General features: G+C 36.8%; 1 protein-coding gene across 6 annotated transcripts in view; it reads right to left on the reverse strand.

Moving 5' to 3' along the window:
* Positions 1–357: 357 nt before the first annotated feature.
* LARP4 (La ribonucleoprotein 4) overlaps positions 358–15,295 on the reverse strand; it is a 71,640-nt gene continuing 56,702 nt past the window's right edge. For 5 of the 6 annotated variants that reach the window (XM_025883016.2, XM_073881997.1, XM_025883015.2 and 2 more), the window contains 5 exons: positions 15,055–15,103; positions 12,452–12,613; positions 6,539–6,663; positions 6,256–6,424; positions 358–4,680 (listed from right to left, as the gene is read on the reverse strand). In XM_025883016.2, coding sequence (XP_025738801.1) covers positions 4,342–4,680; positions 6,256–6,424; positions 6,539–6,663; positions 12,452–12,613; positions 15,055–15,103 — 844 coding nt within the window. In that variant the 3' untranslated portion in view covers positions 358–4,341. The remainder of the gene's footprint in view (positions 4,681–6,255; positions 6,425–6,538; positions 6,664–12,451; positions 12,614–15,054; positions 15,104–15,295) is intronic. The other variant, XM_073881998.1, reaches the window with a different exon arrangement.

The following is a 15,295-nucleotide window of genomic DNA, read 5'->3' on the forward strand; positions in this document are numbered from 1 at the left end:
ACATCACCATTGCTTCCAACACTAAAAGAATTTAAGACAACCCTAAGACCATAAAGCTGAAACTTCTGGCTCTCTTCCCTCACTTTACAGATGAAATATCACACATCCTGTACCCCACTCCCCCAAACCAAACCAAAAAAAGAGCTGAGACCATAATAATGATAGAACTCAGAGACTAGGCAACATAAAAGATTGTGGAAAAATAAATACAAGTAGTCATTAGACATAAGCCACCTGGAGAAAAGGAAACCAGTTCTGCTTTTAAATAACTTTATTTTTTCTAATTTTGTGTTACTTTAATTTCCCATAGCACCTTGGTAATGTTGAAAACAGAAATACAAATACAAGATGTACTCATTTTAACATAATATGCATGAGCATGTGTCACACCATCTTTTTTTGGGGGAAGGGGGCGGTTTGGACAACAGGAACAAACCTAAGCAATGGACAAAATAGAAGCTGGGTACTGGTTCTGATCCCTGACCCTGAACATTTAACAGGGGTCACTCAAAAGACATGTAAATCAGGAAAAAAAAAAAAAATCAACATTGATGTAGATGTTTCTTTATCTATACTAATCAGTGTTTTGTGCTACAAAACTGAAAATAAAGCCATTTTATTTTATACACAACCTGTTGACATCTGAGTTGTACTTTTAGGAACTGTCTACTCAACAATTCATAAAAAGTTGTTAGTTTTTAAAAATAAGTTATTTAATAATCAGGTGATTTTGAAAGAGAGTTTACTTTCAACTTGAACACAAATTCTCTTTCAACTTCTTAAAATGTCTCATTCAGTTAATAAAAACTGAAATGTCTATGTATCTTCTTGGAAGCTCAGACTAGCTAAGTTAGGATATACCAGAAAAGCCTAAAGTTAAATTAATGGCCACAAAATTGTAAGGAAATATAAAAAATTAGGAAAAAAACCTCACCATATAGTTAATAATTTATAAAAACCCTCAAAAGGAATACAATGTCCTCTTGCATTTTATCTTTTCTGTAAAAACAAACAAAATGGGTACTTTTAAAATATGGTTAATATACATGCCCAACACAAATATCAAGAGACTTAACCCCAGTGCTGTTCAACTGTGTCAAAGTAAAACCAGGGGACATTTAAGCCAAAAGACTAAATATTAAGGCCATAACTAATAAAGCTAAAGAAAGCGTTCAGTAACTTTTCAATACTGTTTTCTGCTCCAGCAGATGCAAATACTCCATCATTAAGCCTTTTGCAAAGCCAACCTGGTTATTTAAAAAGGAATGTGAAACAATATTCAAGCTACCTTAATTTTAGGAACCAAATATAAATTAAAAATCACATGTAATTTGAGATCACATGCAAAGGGAGCACAAAAGATGACAACAATAAATCCTCATTAAAGATCTTCTCTTGCAAAATCCAAGTGAATAAAATTTAGATGGATCATTCTTTTGAATGCCAATGTCTATATTTGTAAAAAAATGAAATCACTGAGTAGAGACAGGCCCTAGATATTATGAAAACCTCAATTATCAGGATAGAAAATGGAGACAGGTTTTGCAGTATCTCCAAATACCTTCTCTATGAAGTGCTAAGTGATGAACTTGTGTGACTCTTGTTCTCTTCATGAAGTAAGAACTATGACAGAAAACCACCATACTATACACTCACTATCACTTGTATCTACTTTGAGCCTCCAATAACCCAAGGAAATGTTAAGTCATAAGGATGAAGAGAAAAATTTGACATTTAAATTCCTCCCTCTACAGAACCAAATAAATAGCTGAACTACAATAAACGCCTAACCTGCATCAGTTACAGAGAACTGCTGGAAAAAGAAATCCACTTTCACACAACTCACAGGCATCATTTAGATACAAACCTTAAATCTGCTGAAATAAAATAAATGCTAAATACATACTGTGAATATATATAATTACACACACACACACTCCTTCTTCCCTATACATCCCACCAAACTGGGAACTATTAGCTGTAATGAGGCAAATTAAATTAAAAACACGATATATAAGAAATTAAAAAATGATGTCTTCAAATTTCTACTTTCAGTAACATTTTGGGTAAAAAAGCAAGAACACAGTTGCTTTCTTCAAAAGAAGACTCTTTTCTTGTGTTTCAATTAGAACATATAGCTTTTAGAAGTTGGGTGAACTAACAGTAAGTCACACAAGCATACAACACAATGTGACACACATTGTAAAAAAGTAATGTTTCATTTTAAGTGCAATAATTAAGTTTATAATCCTTACCAAGTGATTTTTATAAAATGTTTATTCTCTTAAATCCAATGCATTCACAGAGTGTTAACACTTTAAATGTTTATCATTTCCACCAACTGCAGCATTATCTAAGTAAACCAAAATAAGCACTTTTATCATAGATGTAGTCAATGATTATTAATACCTTTTTTTTAAAGGACCTAAACTTCCCCCAAATTTCAGCACAGGTAGTTTTATTGTATGTTTCATCTAGCAGATGATTTTTAAAAATAGTGTGTAGAAATGAATAGTTTCAAACTGTTTAAATATATTATACCATGTTATCAATCCACCAAATCAAAAGCAATTGCCAAGCTGAATAATAAGTTACAAAGAAAGGATAATCCTGGCTTGTACAGAAATGTGCAGTGTTTAGTTAGCTACTAATACAAATCTCTAAAGCTTAACTTAGAGTTGGAAGATGAGTTTCACAGTAATGTAATTTTAACCTCCATTTACATTCATTTTAATATATTACTAAGATGTTTACTCTATGTCACAATGGTGCTTTCCAGTGTTCACAATTTACAGTTTCAATTTGTACATATGTAATTCACTAACATAAGGGACAGTTATGACTATTACAAACTATCCCTAAAAAGAAAACAAAACCCCACCTTACATGGAACTCTGAAAATGGTATGACTTAACACAGATTAATGCAACATGGTTTTTAATATTTTAGCCATTTTCTAAACACCAGCATGTAAACTTGCCTACTTAATATGACAGCTACAACTTTATTCACTGAGAAAGTATGTATTAATTTTCTTCAACTATCTTTCTCACCTTAAGTAAAAAAATCTCATGACTTGCTGGTTCTGTTTCTGTGAATTCCAAACTGTTATTTTTGGGGGGGTGGGCGGAGAAAAGGAAGGAAGATGATAAAACACATTGTAAACAGAAAAAGTCACCCCCAAATTAAGCCTTTAATTTTTTTTTTAACTTCTACACTATTTAACACTTTAAGAAATCAGTTACAATGTTTCATCTTTAACACGAATACAAATAAATTACTGTAGGGTCAGTCTGACCTACCATTCTGGGATCTAAAGTTCTAAATACATGAACAGAAGAGTAAACTACTTCAATGTTCAATCAGAGATTTAGAACAGTTATATGATTTGACTAGACTGGTCAAGGCAATTAGAAACATACAATTCTGTAGGATGTTGGTTATTTTGCTTTTGGGGGGTGGGTAGTCAACAGAGAATAATGAAGTAACAAAAAAACCTGTCTCCTATTTGGGGGGGAGGGCAGGAAATCACAAAGCTTAAGTTTAAACCTCTGAAGTCCATTTGACCTATCCACTCAGATCTAAGACAAATTTTTGATTTTTTGAATAACCCCCTTTCTTTCCTTGAGTAGCAAACTGATTGATAGTCACATCTCTAAGTACAATCAGAGCTTAACAGTTTGTTGAATGAAATATTAAGGTCAAAAAGACAGACAATTTCAAAATGGAAAAAAAAAATCTACTCAAGTATTACATTCAGTTTTCAAATCATTTTCTAACATGACAACAGATTTGGCTTCAATCACTCTTGCACACACTCACACAACAGGCACCCCAGCCACTGATCTGCTTTGCAACACAAGGCCATATAGGCAGAAATGGCATTCTCCAAGCCAAACTTTAAATAGATTAAAAAAAGTAATTTCTAATTTTACAGAAATGCTTCTTCAAAAAATATTTTCTCTCACTCCCTCATCTCCTGTACTGAAGGATGTGTAATATGTTTTTTTCTCAAGCTAAATCTGAACCCTCAAAATTGATTCTAGGCAGAAGATCTCTGCAAATTAAAATCAAAAACAAAAATAGAAAAATTATATTTTTATATATGTATACATATATATATATATATATTTATACTGATTGGAATCCTCCAGCATTTTAAAATCACTTTAGAGATGAATTTTGGGATTCTACTGCTCACAACTCCAAAATCCATAATGATTTAAGGACATACACTTTTCTCCTGTTTCCTTCCTGGCTACCCCCTCCCCTCCAGAACAGTTCAATATAGCCACGGCTCAAGTTTAATGGGAAGAGAGAGAAGTTTTTGAATAGTTTGTTTTACTTTGGTGATCTGGGTGGCACATATTGCTCTTTGCCATTACGTCGAGTCACTCCCTGAGGTATAGCCCTATGGCCAAACTGGCGTCTCTGTTCCCTGATTTTTCCAGCTGCTCCCCTGGGAATGGTATTGCCTCGGAAGCTAGAATACTCCTTACTAGCCCTTGCTTCTGGCTTCTCATGCGATTTCTCAATGGACTTCTCAGGAGCTCCATTCTCTTCATTTTTGGTGGGAGACACTACATTGGAGCGAAGTTCTCGTAGTGGCTGCACAAGAACCGGAGCTGGCTCTTTAGGGGGCTTCTGGCACACTTCAGCATAACTTAGCTTTCGGGGTTCCTTTGAAGTGAAGATAAGAAAACAAATTTATGGAACATTCTCTAAGTAAAGTACAAAAAGGATAGTGAGACCCACAAGAAAATCAGGAAGCTATCTTCTAGGAGAGTGCAACAGGCATTCTCCTATACACTGCTATTAAAGTGTATTGGTACAATCTTAAAAATAAAAAATTTTGTTGAAATAATAAAAAGCCTTGGCAATTTATAAATGATACAGTATTTTCACTTGAGGAATTTATGTGAAAGATGTTCATGTCAGCATTGTTTATGGTGATGAAAAAACTGGAAATAACCTAAATGTCTAACAAGGAAAGACAGATGAAGTTAATAATGTACTTTCAGGTTAAGTTAATAATGTACATTCGTATGATGAATGTACATCTGTTCTCTCTTCCATGGCTACAAAGAACCCTGAAATGGATTCCACAAGAATCTCAACAGAGCAGCTGGGAACCAATAATTTATTAATAGAAGACTAATTAAAGGTCTTAATTACCTCATCTGGAAAAAAAAGGCCAACAGGGGTGTTATGAGAATGGGATAAAGCATGTGAGAAGTACTTAGCACTGGTCTTAGCATATAGCAGGCATTCAGTAATCGGTAGCTGCTATTGTACTATTAAGTAACAAAATAAAATGTCCTTAACCTAGGAAAAAGGAACTAAACCAAAATGCAACTAGTTATATTAATGAATGAAAAGATTATTAAATTTTGTGTTTTTGCTCAGCTTTCCTGTATTTCCCTAATTATAAAAATGATTTCTGGAAACTGAATAAAAATGGAAGTAGCCCTCATAAGACTTGTTAAACATTACAAAAAAAAAGAAAAAAAAAGAATTTCAAGGGGGCTCAAAGCCTCTTTAGCCCCAAAATACATTCATCATAACTTGAATAAAAAAGAAGCTTCGGGGCGCCTGGGTGGCTCAGTCGGTTAAGCCACTGCCTTCAGCTCAGGTCATGATCCTGGAAGTCCCAGGATCAAGTCCCGCATCGGACTCCCTGTTCGGTGGAGAATCTGCTTCTCCCTCTGACCCTCCCCCCTCTCATGCTCTCTCTCTCTCTCTCTCAAATAAATAAAAATCTTTAAAAAAAAAAAAAAAAAAGAAGCTTCATTTAAACTAGAAGGTGATCAGAAAAAAAGCCATTAAAAAACAAAAAACAAACAAACAAAAAATCCAAAACCCAGAATGGGGGCAACCTGGGTGGCTCAGATGGTTGAGCATCTGCCTCTGGCTCAGGTTGTGATCCCAGAGTCCTGGGATCAAACCCCGTGTGGGCTCTCCCTCTCCCCTATTCATGCTCTCTCTCTTGCTCAAATAAATCTTAAAACAAAAACAAAAAAACCCAACAAAAACCAAAACTTCTCAGAATGAATAATTATTCTTCACTATCTCAACATGGCTAAAATTTCCCATTTCTTTGCAGTGACTTTAAACTCCTTGAGCTTCATTTGAGGCAGGCAGCCTCAGTTTGGACTATTTCCAAATGACTCTGTTCTAGCAAAGACTTATGTGAAAAAAAATCTCATTATTTAACCTATTATTTTTTCCCCCCACATACTAAATTCATCAAGTTACCTGTAGGGCCACAGCTACAGCTGTATTTATGTTATTATTACATGGTGAAGCACTATTTGTCCTTGATGGCTTTGCACTACTTGGGGAAGAAACTGGTATAGCTGTTTGGTTGAGAACATCCTTCTGAACAGAGGAATCCTCTACTAGATCCTTTTCTTGCTGAGTTGTGCTAAGGAAAAGAGAGCTTGACATTAGACTTAGCACAGCACACAGAAACAGCTGAGCGAATGATCAGAAGAGAAAGTAATCTTAATGTGGAAGACCTTCTATACTGAAACTGTACCTTAATGCAGGAAGTTCAGCTGTACATGGAGGACTGGTACTCATACTGAGTTGCTGGGCAGAGGTGCAGTCTGTCTGTTCATCCTCTGCAGGCACTGGGCAGCTAACTCTTAACTCCTCATTATCCTTAAAGTAAAAACATATTTCAAAATTAACTCATATAGACACTTGGTCTCCAAAGAAGATATCCAAATTGCCAATAAGCACTTACAAAGAGGCTCAATCATCATCAGTCATTAGGGAAATGCAAATCAAAACCACAATGAGAAATCACTTTCCACTCACCAGGGTGCTATAATCAGTAAGTAACAAATGTTTGTGATGATAATGGAGACACTGGAACTCTCATACACTAAGTGGTAATGCAAAATGGTGCATTTTGGAAAATAGTCTGGCAGTTCCTCAAAAAGTTAAACACAGTTACCATATGACCCAGCAAGTATATACCCAAGAGAAAATATGTCTACACACAAATGTTCATAGCAGCATTATTCATAGCAGCCAAAAAACTGTGAACAACCTAAATACTCATCAACTGGTAAATGGATAAACAAACTGTGGTATATCCATATAATGTACTATTACTGGGCAATAAAAGGAATGAAGTACTGGTACACACTACCACAATGGATGAACCTTGAGAAAATCATGCTAAGTGAGATAAGCCAGTCACAAAAAGGCAAATATTATATGATTCCACTTACACGAGACACCCAGAGTACTCACATTTATATAGATAAAGTAGAACGGCGGCTGACAGGGGCTGAGGGAAGGGGGAATGGGTAATGGGAGTCACTGTGTAATGGGTATAGCATTTTATTATTACTTTTAAAAGATTTTGTGTTTTAAGGAATCTCTACACCCAAGGTGGTCCTTTACTCACAACCCAGAGACCAAGAGTTGCATGCTCTACCAACTGAGCCAGCCAGGTCCCCTACAGCATTTTATATTTACAAGATTGAGAGTTCTGGAGATTAGATGCACAAAAATGTGAATGTATTTAACACAAATGAACTGCATACACTGAACAATGCTTAAGATGGTAAATGTTTTAGAGGGGCAGAGGGAGAGAATCTCAAGCAGACACCACGCTGAGCGTGGAGCCTATGTGGGGCTTGATTTCACCACCCTGAGATCAGGACCAAAGCTGAAATCAACAGTCAGATGCTTAATTGACTAAACCACCCAGGCGCCCCTTAAGACGGTAAAATTTATATTATGTGCAATTTACCACAATTTTTTTTTTTTAGAGATTTTTATTTATTTGAGATAGAGAGAGAGAGAGCATAAGGGCGGGAGAGCAGCAGAGGGGAGAGGGAGAAGCAGGCTCACCACTGAGCAGGGAGTCCGATGTGGGGCTTGATCCCAGGACCCCAGGATCATAACCTGAGTTGAAAACAGATGCTTAGGGCGCCTGGGTGGCTCAGTTGGTTAAGCGACTGCCTTCGGCTCAGGTCATGATCCTGGAGTCCCGGGATCGAGTCCCACATCGGGCTCCCTGCTCGGCAGGGAGTCTGCTTCTCCCTCTGACCTTCTCCCTTCTCATGCTCTCTCTCTCTCTCATTCTCTCTCTCAAATAAATAAATTAAAAAAAAAAAAAGAAAACAGATGCTTAACTGCCTGAGCCACCCAGGCGCCCCTTGCCACAATTTTTTTTTTTTTTTAAGATTTATTTGACAGAGAGAGACACAGCGAGAGAGGGAACATAAGCAGGGGGAGTGGGAGAGGGAGAAGCAGGCCTCCTCCTGAGCAGGGAGCCTGATGCGGGGCTTGATCCCAGGACCCTGGGATCATGACCTGAGCTGAAGGCAGACACTCAATGACTGAGCCACCCAGGCGCCCCACCACAATTTTAAAAAGTAAAATAAAAACAATAGCGAGGGATGCCTGGGTGGCTGAGTTAAGCATCTGCCTTCGGCTCGGGTCATGATCCCAGGGTCCTGGGACTGAGTCCCGCATTGGGATCCTTTCTCAGTGGGAGCCTGCTTCTCCCTCTGCCCCTCCCCCTGCTTGTGCTCTCTAAAATAAATAAATCTTAAAAACAAACAAACAAAAAAAACCCACAAAAAAAATCTAATAGCGAGCCCTGGATATTAAAATCGATTGATAAAGTACAAATTTCAGTGGGTTTATTTATTTTTTTAAAGATTTTATTTATTTGAGAGTGAGCAAGCAAGCATGAGTTGGGGGGGGTGTGCAGAAGGGCAGTAGGAGAGGGAGCAGCAGATGCCCCACTGAGCAGGCAGCCTGATGTGGGGCTTGATCCCAAGACCCCGGGATCATGACCTGGGCCAAAGGCAGATGCTTAACCAATAAGCCACCAGGCACCTCCAAATTTCAGTCGGTTCAAAGGTAACATTTAGAAAACCTTTGTAGAAACCATAGACAAGTACAAAAATAAAAATTAGGAAAGCCAAAACAAAATCTGAGGTTCGACCTACAAGATGTAATATCAATTAAGAGTTAAAGAGAAGAAAAGAGAAGTGAAAAATGTATCAAAGAGATAATACAGGAAAATTTTCTAGCATGTAAGGACAAGTTTCCAGACTGAAAAGGTCTACCAAGTATCCAGTGCAATGAATTAAAAAGGAGTCATAGCAAGATACACCTTCATAACTTCATAGAATACCAGGGATAAATAAAAGATCCTAAAGGCCTCCAGAGGGGGGGGGGAAGGTCACAGGAGGATCAGAATGATAGGTTTCTGAAAAGGATCTCGGGAAGCCAGATCATTTCCTAAGCAAGATATAAAAAAGAACAAACCATAAAAGAATGACTGATAAATATGACCATACTAAAATAAGAGCCTGTTTTCACTCACAAATACTAAACTCTGAAAACAAACCACAATTAGTAATATCCATTACTGACAAAGGATTAGTATCCAAAATAAATTTAAAAATTCCATGGATCTGTAAGATAAAGAGATAACCCAACAGAAAAAAAAAAAGTGCCAAATACTTGGCACTCTAGGGCACCTGGGTGGCTCAGTCGTTAGGTGTCTGCTTTCAGCTCAGGTCATGATCCCAGGGTCCTGGGATCGAGTCCCACATCGGGCTCCCCGCTCAGCGGGAAGCCTGCTTCTCCCTCTCCCACTCCCCCTGCTTGTGTTCCCTTTCTCGCTGTGTCTCTCTTTGTCAAATAAATAAATAAAATCTTAAAAAAAAAAAAATACTTGGCACTCTATAAAGAGAAACTCAAATGGCCAATAAAAACATGAAAAAGTAACTTAACCTTAACAGTAAATTTTAAAAGATGCCCTATCACTCAGCAATTCCACTATGTATATACCCTAAAAACCGGGTGTGTGTGTAGTTTGAACATTCACAGAATTGCTTATGTCAAACAGACAAAAAAAAAACAGCTCAAGTGTCCATCAACAGTTGAATAATATTCTTAAAAAGAATACAACAGTGCAAAATGAACTAGTTATCAACACCAATGAATTTTACACAATATAGAATGAAAGAAATAACAGAAGAATACACATTCCATTTGTGTTGTGTTCAAAAACAGGCACACTGAACAGTATACTCTCTAGGTTAGGGGTTGACAAACCAAGGCCTGCTGGCCAAATCCAGCCTCTGAGTTTGATTGGTATGGCCTATGAGCTAAAAGTGGTTTTTACGTTTTTATAGCATGTGGCCCACAAGCCTAAAATATTTACTTTCTGGCCCTATTCTACAGAAAAAGTTTCCCAACCTGGAATGGTAAAATTATAAAAAAAGCAACAAAATTGTTACTGCAGTCAGGATGTTTCCTCTGAAGGGAGGAATAAGAGGAATCTTAAAAAGTGAGGGGAGACACATGGCACTGCTAAGATGTTGGTGATGTTCATTGTCCACAACTGTGGGTTGGGATTACAAGGGGAAATACACTTTATTCTTCTTCTTTAAAAACGCATGTATGTGTGAATCACACCTCACCAAATGGGAGAAGTCATAAACTGTAAAACGCACCATTATTTTATGTATTACTAAGAAAAACACTACTACTTAAACTACGGTAATGTTTAATTATAGATTTTCAAAGGTGGAAAAAATGTCTATCTTAAGGCTGATGAAATAACTAAAATATTGCACAATTTTTTAAACAAGGGAAGACAAATACCTTCAAAATTCCATGGGAAAATGATTTCTAAAACAGAACTCTACAGAGATAAGCTATTATCCTATGTGAAAACAAAAACATTTTTGGAACACAAGATCTCAAGAAATTTATACTAAAAACCACTAATTCAGGAAGCTCAGGAAGATGTGACCCACCATAATAAAGGAAAGGAAAGTAAGAGTGAGGATCCAACAAAAGAAAGTAAGGAAAATTCTCAGGATGACGGTAAAGTCAAGTCCCAGCTACACAACTGTGCAGTAGGCCACTGAGAGTATAAGAAAGGAGAAATAATGGCAGTATACTATGAGGTTTGGTTATGGAAAAAAATGGTAATATCAAGATGTGACTTACAAGTGATGGCATATCCGAATCTAACTGGCAGTGCTTTTTACTTTCTTTTTTTTAAGACTTTATTTATTTGAGAGAGAGAGTACAAGCAAGGGGGAGGGACAGAGGGACAAGTAGACTCCCTGTTAAGCAGGGAGCTGGACATGGGGGAGGGGTGTGTGGCTGGATCTCAGGATTCTGAGATCATGACCTGAGCTGAAGGCTTAACCAACTGAGCCACCCAGCTGCCCCTGCTTTTTACTTTTTTAGTGATACTAAATCAATAGGGCATCTTATAATGGATGGTATCCTAGATATGATGCAGTACAATATACAGGGAGAGATAAGAAAATTATGTTGGCTTAAGAGAGCTAAATCCTTAGGTTCTAAATGGAAAGGTAATAGACAACATCAAAAATTGGAAAGCCAAGAAATAAAGTATATTGGGAGCACACAACTCTTGATCTTGGGGTCCTGAGTTCAACCCCACATTGGGTGTAGAGATGAAAGAAAAGAAAAGAGAAGAGAAGAGAAAAGTAGCAGCATAACCATGTTAGTTAGAAATATAGGGTTTGGAAAACAGGAGAAAAAGCTAGTTGAAATGGTTGCACAGGGATACTATTTTTCACTATAAGCCTAGATGTACTATGTGTATATACTATAAAAATAAAAACTGAATTAAGAAAAAAAGGGAAGAAAATGAGAAAAAAATGTGGGTGTAAAGATTTAGCACAGGAAGAGGTCTACACTCAAAAATATTTTAGGAGGGGCGCCTGGGTGGCTCAGTCATTAAGCATCTGCCTTCGGCTCAGGTCATGATCCCAGGGTCCTGGGATCGAGCCCTGCACGGGCTCCCTGCTCCGCGGGAAGCCTGCTTCTCCCTCTCCCACTCCCTCTGCTTGTGTTCCCTCTCTGGCTGTGTCTCTCTGTCAAAAAAATAAATAAAATCTTAAAAAAAAAATTTTTTTTTAGGATGGGGTACCTATCCTAAAGGTTGATGCCCTAACTCTTTGATATCAACTCTCCATTATTTGAAAGCCTGAATTTACCAAACTAACTTAGAATTCATTTACATCATTGACTAATTACAGGCAAACAACACTTTCCACCAGCTTGCATTAATTGGTTCTACCAAACTGAGCTGGCTGACACGAAAGACATGCAAACGTGAAGAAACATTTTATTTTTTTAATTGGTTAAATTTTTATTTTATTTATTTTTAATTAACATATGATGTATTATTTGTTTCAAGGGTACAGGTCTGTGATTCATTAGTCTTACAGAACACCCAGCACTTTATTGGCCTGTGTAGCTTTATCATAAATCTTTTTATAATACTCAAAGCAAGCTGACAATCCCATGAGTAAAAACTATGACAGAAATACATATTAAGTGCAAATAAAATTGCAAATTATAACTCTGCAAACAAAGGCTAACTATGGTCCCATAAGTAAAAGATTGATGCCTCAGTGTTTACCTTTTCTTTGTAGACACCTTTAACAACATCAGACATCCTACTCTCCAAAACAAGTTCACCTGGAGTTCTTGATGAACTTCCGGGTAAAGGAGGAAAATTTGAGGCTAGTAAGTCAAACTTTGGTGTTGGAGCCTTTGCTTCAGCTGATGAAGACTGAGGTCTCTAAAAGACACAAATCATAAAACAGGTCACATGCCTATCTCATTCCCTAATCCTGTACCACAGAAGCTGAAAGCTGTAAGGAAACAAAACTCTACACTAATGCAAGAATTGTTTGTTCTCCTATAAATTCCTGGCTTCTCATCTCAGTTGAGCTCTATTTTTTTATCAATCCTTCTTACCTTTCGTCAACTTCCTCACCTGTTTCTTTTGCAAACTTTGCCACACTCCTTAAGCCTGCTAACCAAATCTCCACTATTTGCTAAGTTTGTGATACTCCCTTCCAGAACAAAAATAACCCCTATGTGACCTAATTTGCCATCAGCTTTTCTCCTTTCATATAGTCTCAAGAGAACAGTACCTTTCCTTGAAAAATCTCCTGATCTGCCTTTCTGCCCACCATCCTATACCCTCTACAAGCCTCACCTCTGTATTCATCACCACTAAAATTGCTTTGACAAGTCACCAATGCCTTCCACAATGCAAAATCTGACAGACTTTTTTCCCTAACCTCGTATAGCACCTGGCATGGTAAACATTCTTTCCTTTGGGAGCTCATTCCTCCCTTAGCTTCTGTGATACCTCTTTCTCTTGGATTTTCAGATCTCACAATCAGGTGCTTGTGCTCTCTACCTACTCCCTTTGACAGTTTTATAATTTCTATGTGGTTACTACTCTTTTCACTTCCATACTCTCCCTGTGTGATAGCCACTATTCATGGCTTCAACTACTACCTATATGCAAACAACCTTTACAACAATCTTTTTCACTTTTGGTGACTGGCTACACACCACTGGAAATTTACCAAAACTCACTGAATTGTACACTTTCAATATTCTCAGCCCAGACCTTTACCTGAAAACCTAGACATCCATTTGTCTATCAGCCTTCTCTGCTCAGATTTTGCTTGGAAACTTCAAACAATATAGTAAGTAATCTCATTCTTCAGCTCAAAGCTACTATTTCCCAAAGTTCCATTCTTGACCACTCTAAATCACTTACAGAGTCCCCTGAATGATTTCATCTACTTTTATGATTTCAATTACTTTGTGTAAGCTGACAAATCCCAAATTTTATCTCTGGCTAATATCTTCTTCCTGCACAAAGGCACTTCCACTCTGCCTTTCCTACTGGAAAGCATGTTTGTCTCCTTTTTCTTCACCCCTTCAGTCCTCAATCCTCAATATATTTTCAACATATTAAATGGACTTCAAAACTAATCTCTTCTCTCAATTGTTCAGGGCCATTTGAGGATTCATATGGACTGTATCCTTCTAAAAAAGTTGTTGCTATGTCATGATGGCTACCCATGGTACAGAAAGCTATAAATGAAAAAACAATACTATTTTAAAAGGTTCACAGTTTGCCGTAAGGACCATTCTGTGTGTTATAATGCAATATGTTTTCTTCTTTGGAAATGCTTATCTTTTCACTACTTATGTATGTAGTATTTGTATATTATATTAGATGTAGCCTACATGCTATATGTATAGTACACTTATATGTGTATACAATTCACTACTACTTATACACATAAAGTAAGTATTATACTATAATTTATGGTTTATCTGTAAATTCTAGGCAGGGTTTTCTTGAGACCTCTGTGGGTTCCTACATCATTCTGATTTCTCAACTCCTTTTGCTCTCAGTTAAGACATGGCAAACATTCACCATGAACTAACCACAAAAAAATAAAAACATGATTAATTTGAAGCTTAAGTCAAAATTCAAATAAAAACATGTCTAGAACTATAAAATTTTAATTTATAAGCAATTTTATAAGATTAGCGGATAGAAGAGTAAGTAGTAGGTAGAAAATTGCCCGCCCCTGCCAAGTAATAAGTTTCCAACACCATCCAGAGAGCTTTGTAAGTGAATGATAAACTTTATCAAGTTGGCAAAAAGTCCTATCTTTATTGGGCTATTGATAAATAGGAACTTTTGTTCAATGTCTGTCAGAGTGTCAACTGGCACAACCCCTACAGAAAGCTGTAAGCTGGCAGCAACTTACTGAACTGTGACCCAGAAATCTCATTTCTAAGGATTCTCCTTCAGGTGTTATTACACACATAGGAAAGAAGTTACCATAGCTACAAGACTGAAAGACTGAAACTACTTAAATGTCCATTAACAACGTAATAAACTTTTCATTGAATATTTTCATTTTTTGATTTTTAAACCATGTGTATATATTAGGTATTCAAGTAATTTTTAAAAAACACAAGCAACACAGATCAAATTCCTAACTATACATGTGCTTTAAGGGTGGGCCATAGTGGTAGCAGTGGATATTTTAGGGTCAAAGCACAAGTTCTATTTACCTTTGTCTAATACTATAATCAATAAGACAAAAACCTGGAAAGACCGACCACAAGCCAATGCCATACTAAATCACAAAAGAAAAAAACAAATGAATAGATGTAATAAAGGTAAAAAATACTTACCTGGACTCTCTCATCTTCTCGTCGTCTTCGACCTCTGAAAAGAGTTCTCCTTTTAACAACAATAAAAAAGGTGGGGATGATGGGAGGGACAACTCATAAGTTTCTTCAAATATATAATACACTCTATCAAAGATGGGTGAATTTCTAGTTTAATTAACTATATTTTCTATATCTCCACTATTAAGAGATGAATATATATTCTTCTGAAGGAATCCTAAACTAATCTACCAAAAACTTCATC

Source organism: Callorhinus ursinus, unplaced genomic scaffold (genome assembly GCF_003265705.2).
Source record: "Callorhinus ursinus isolate GAN/ISIS: 27379988/994484 unplaced genomic scaffold, GSC_fseal_2.0 scaffold44, whole genome shotgun sequence".
Taxonomy (NCBI): domain Eukaryota; kingdom Metazoa; phylum Chordata; class Mammalia; order Carnivora; family Otariidae; genus Callorhinus; species Callorhinus ursinus.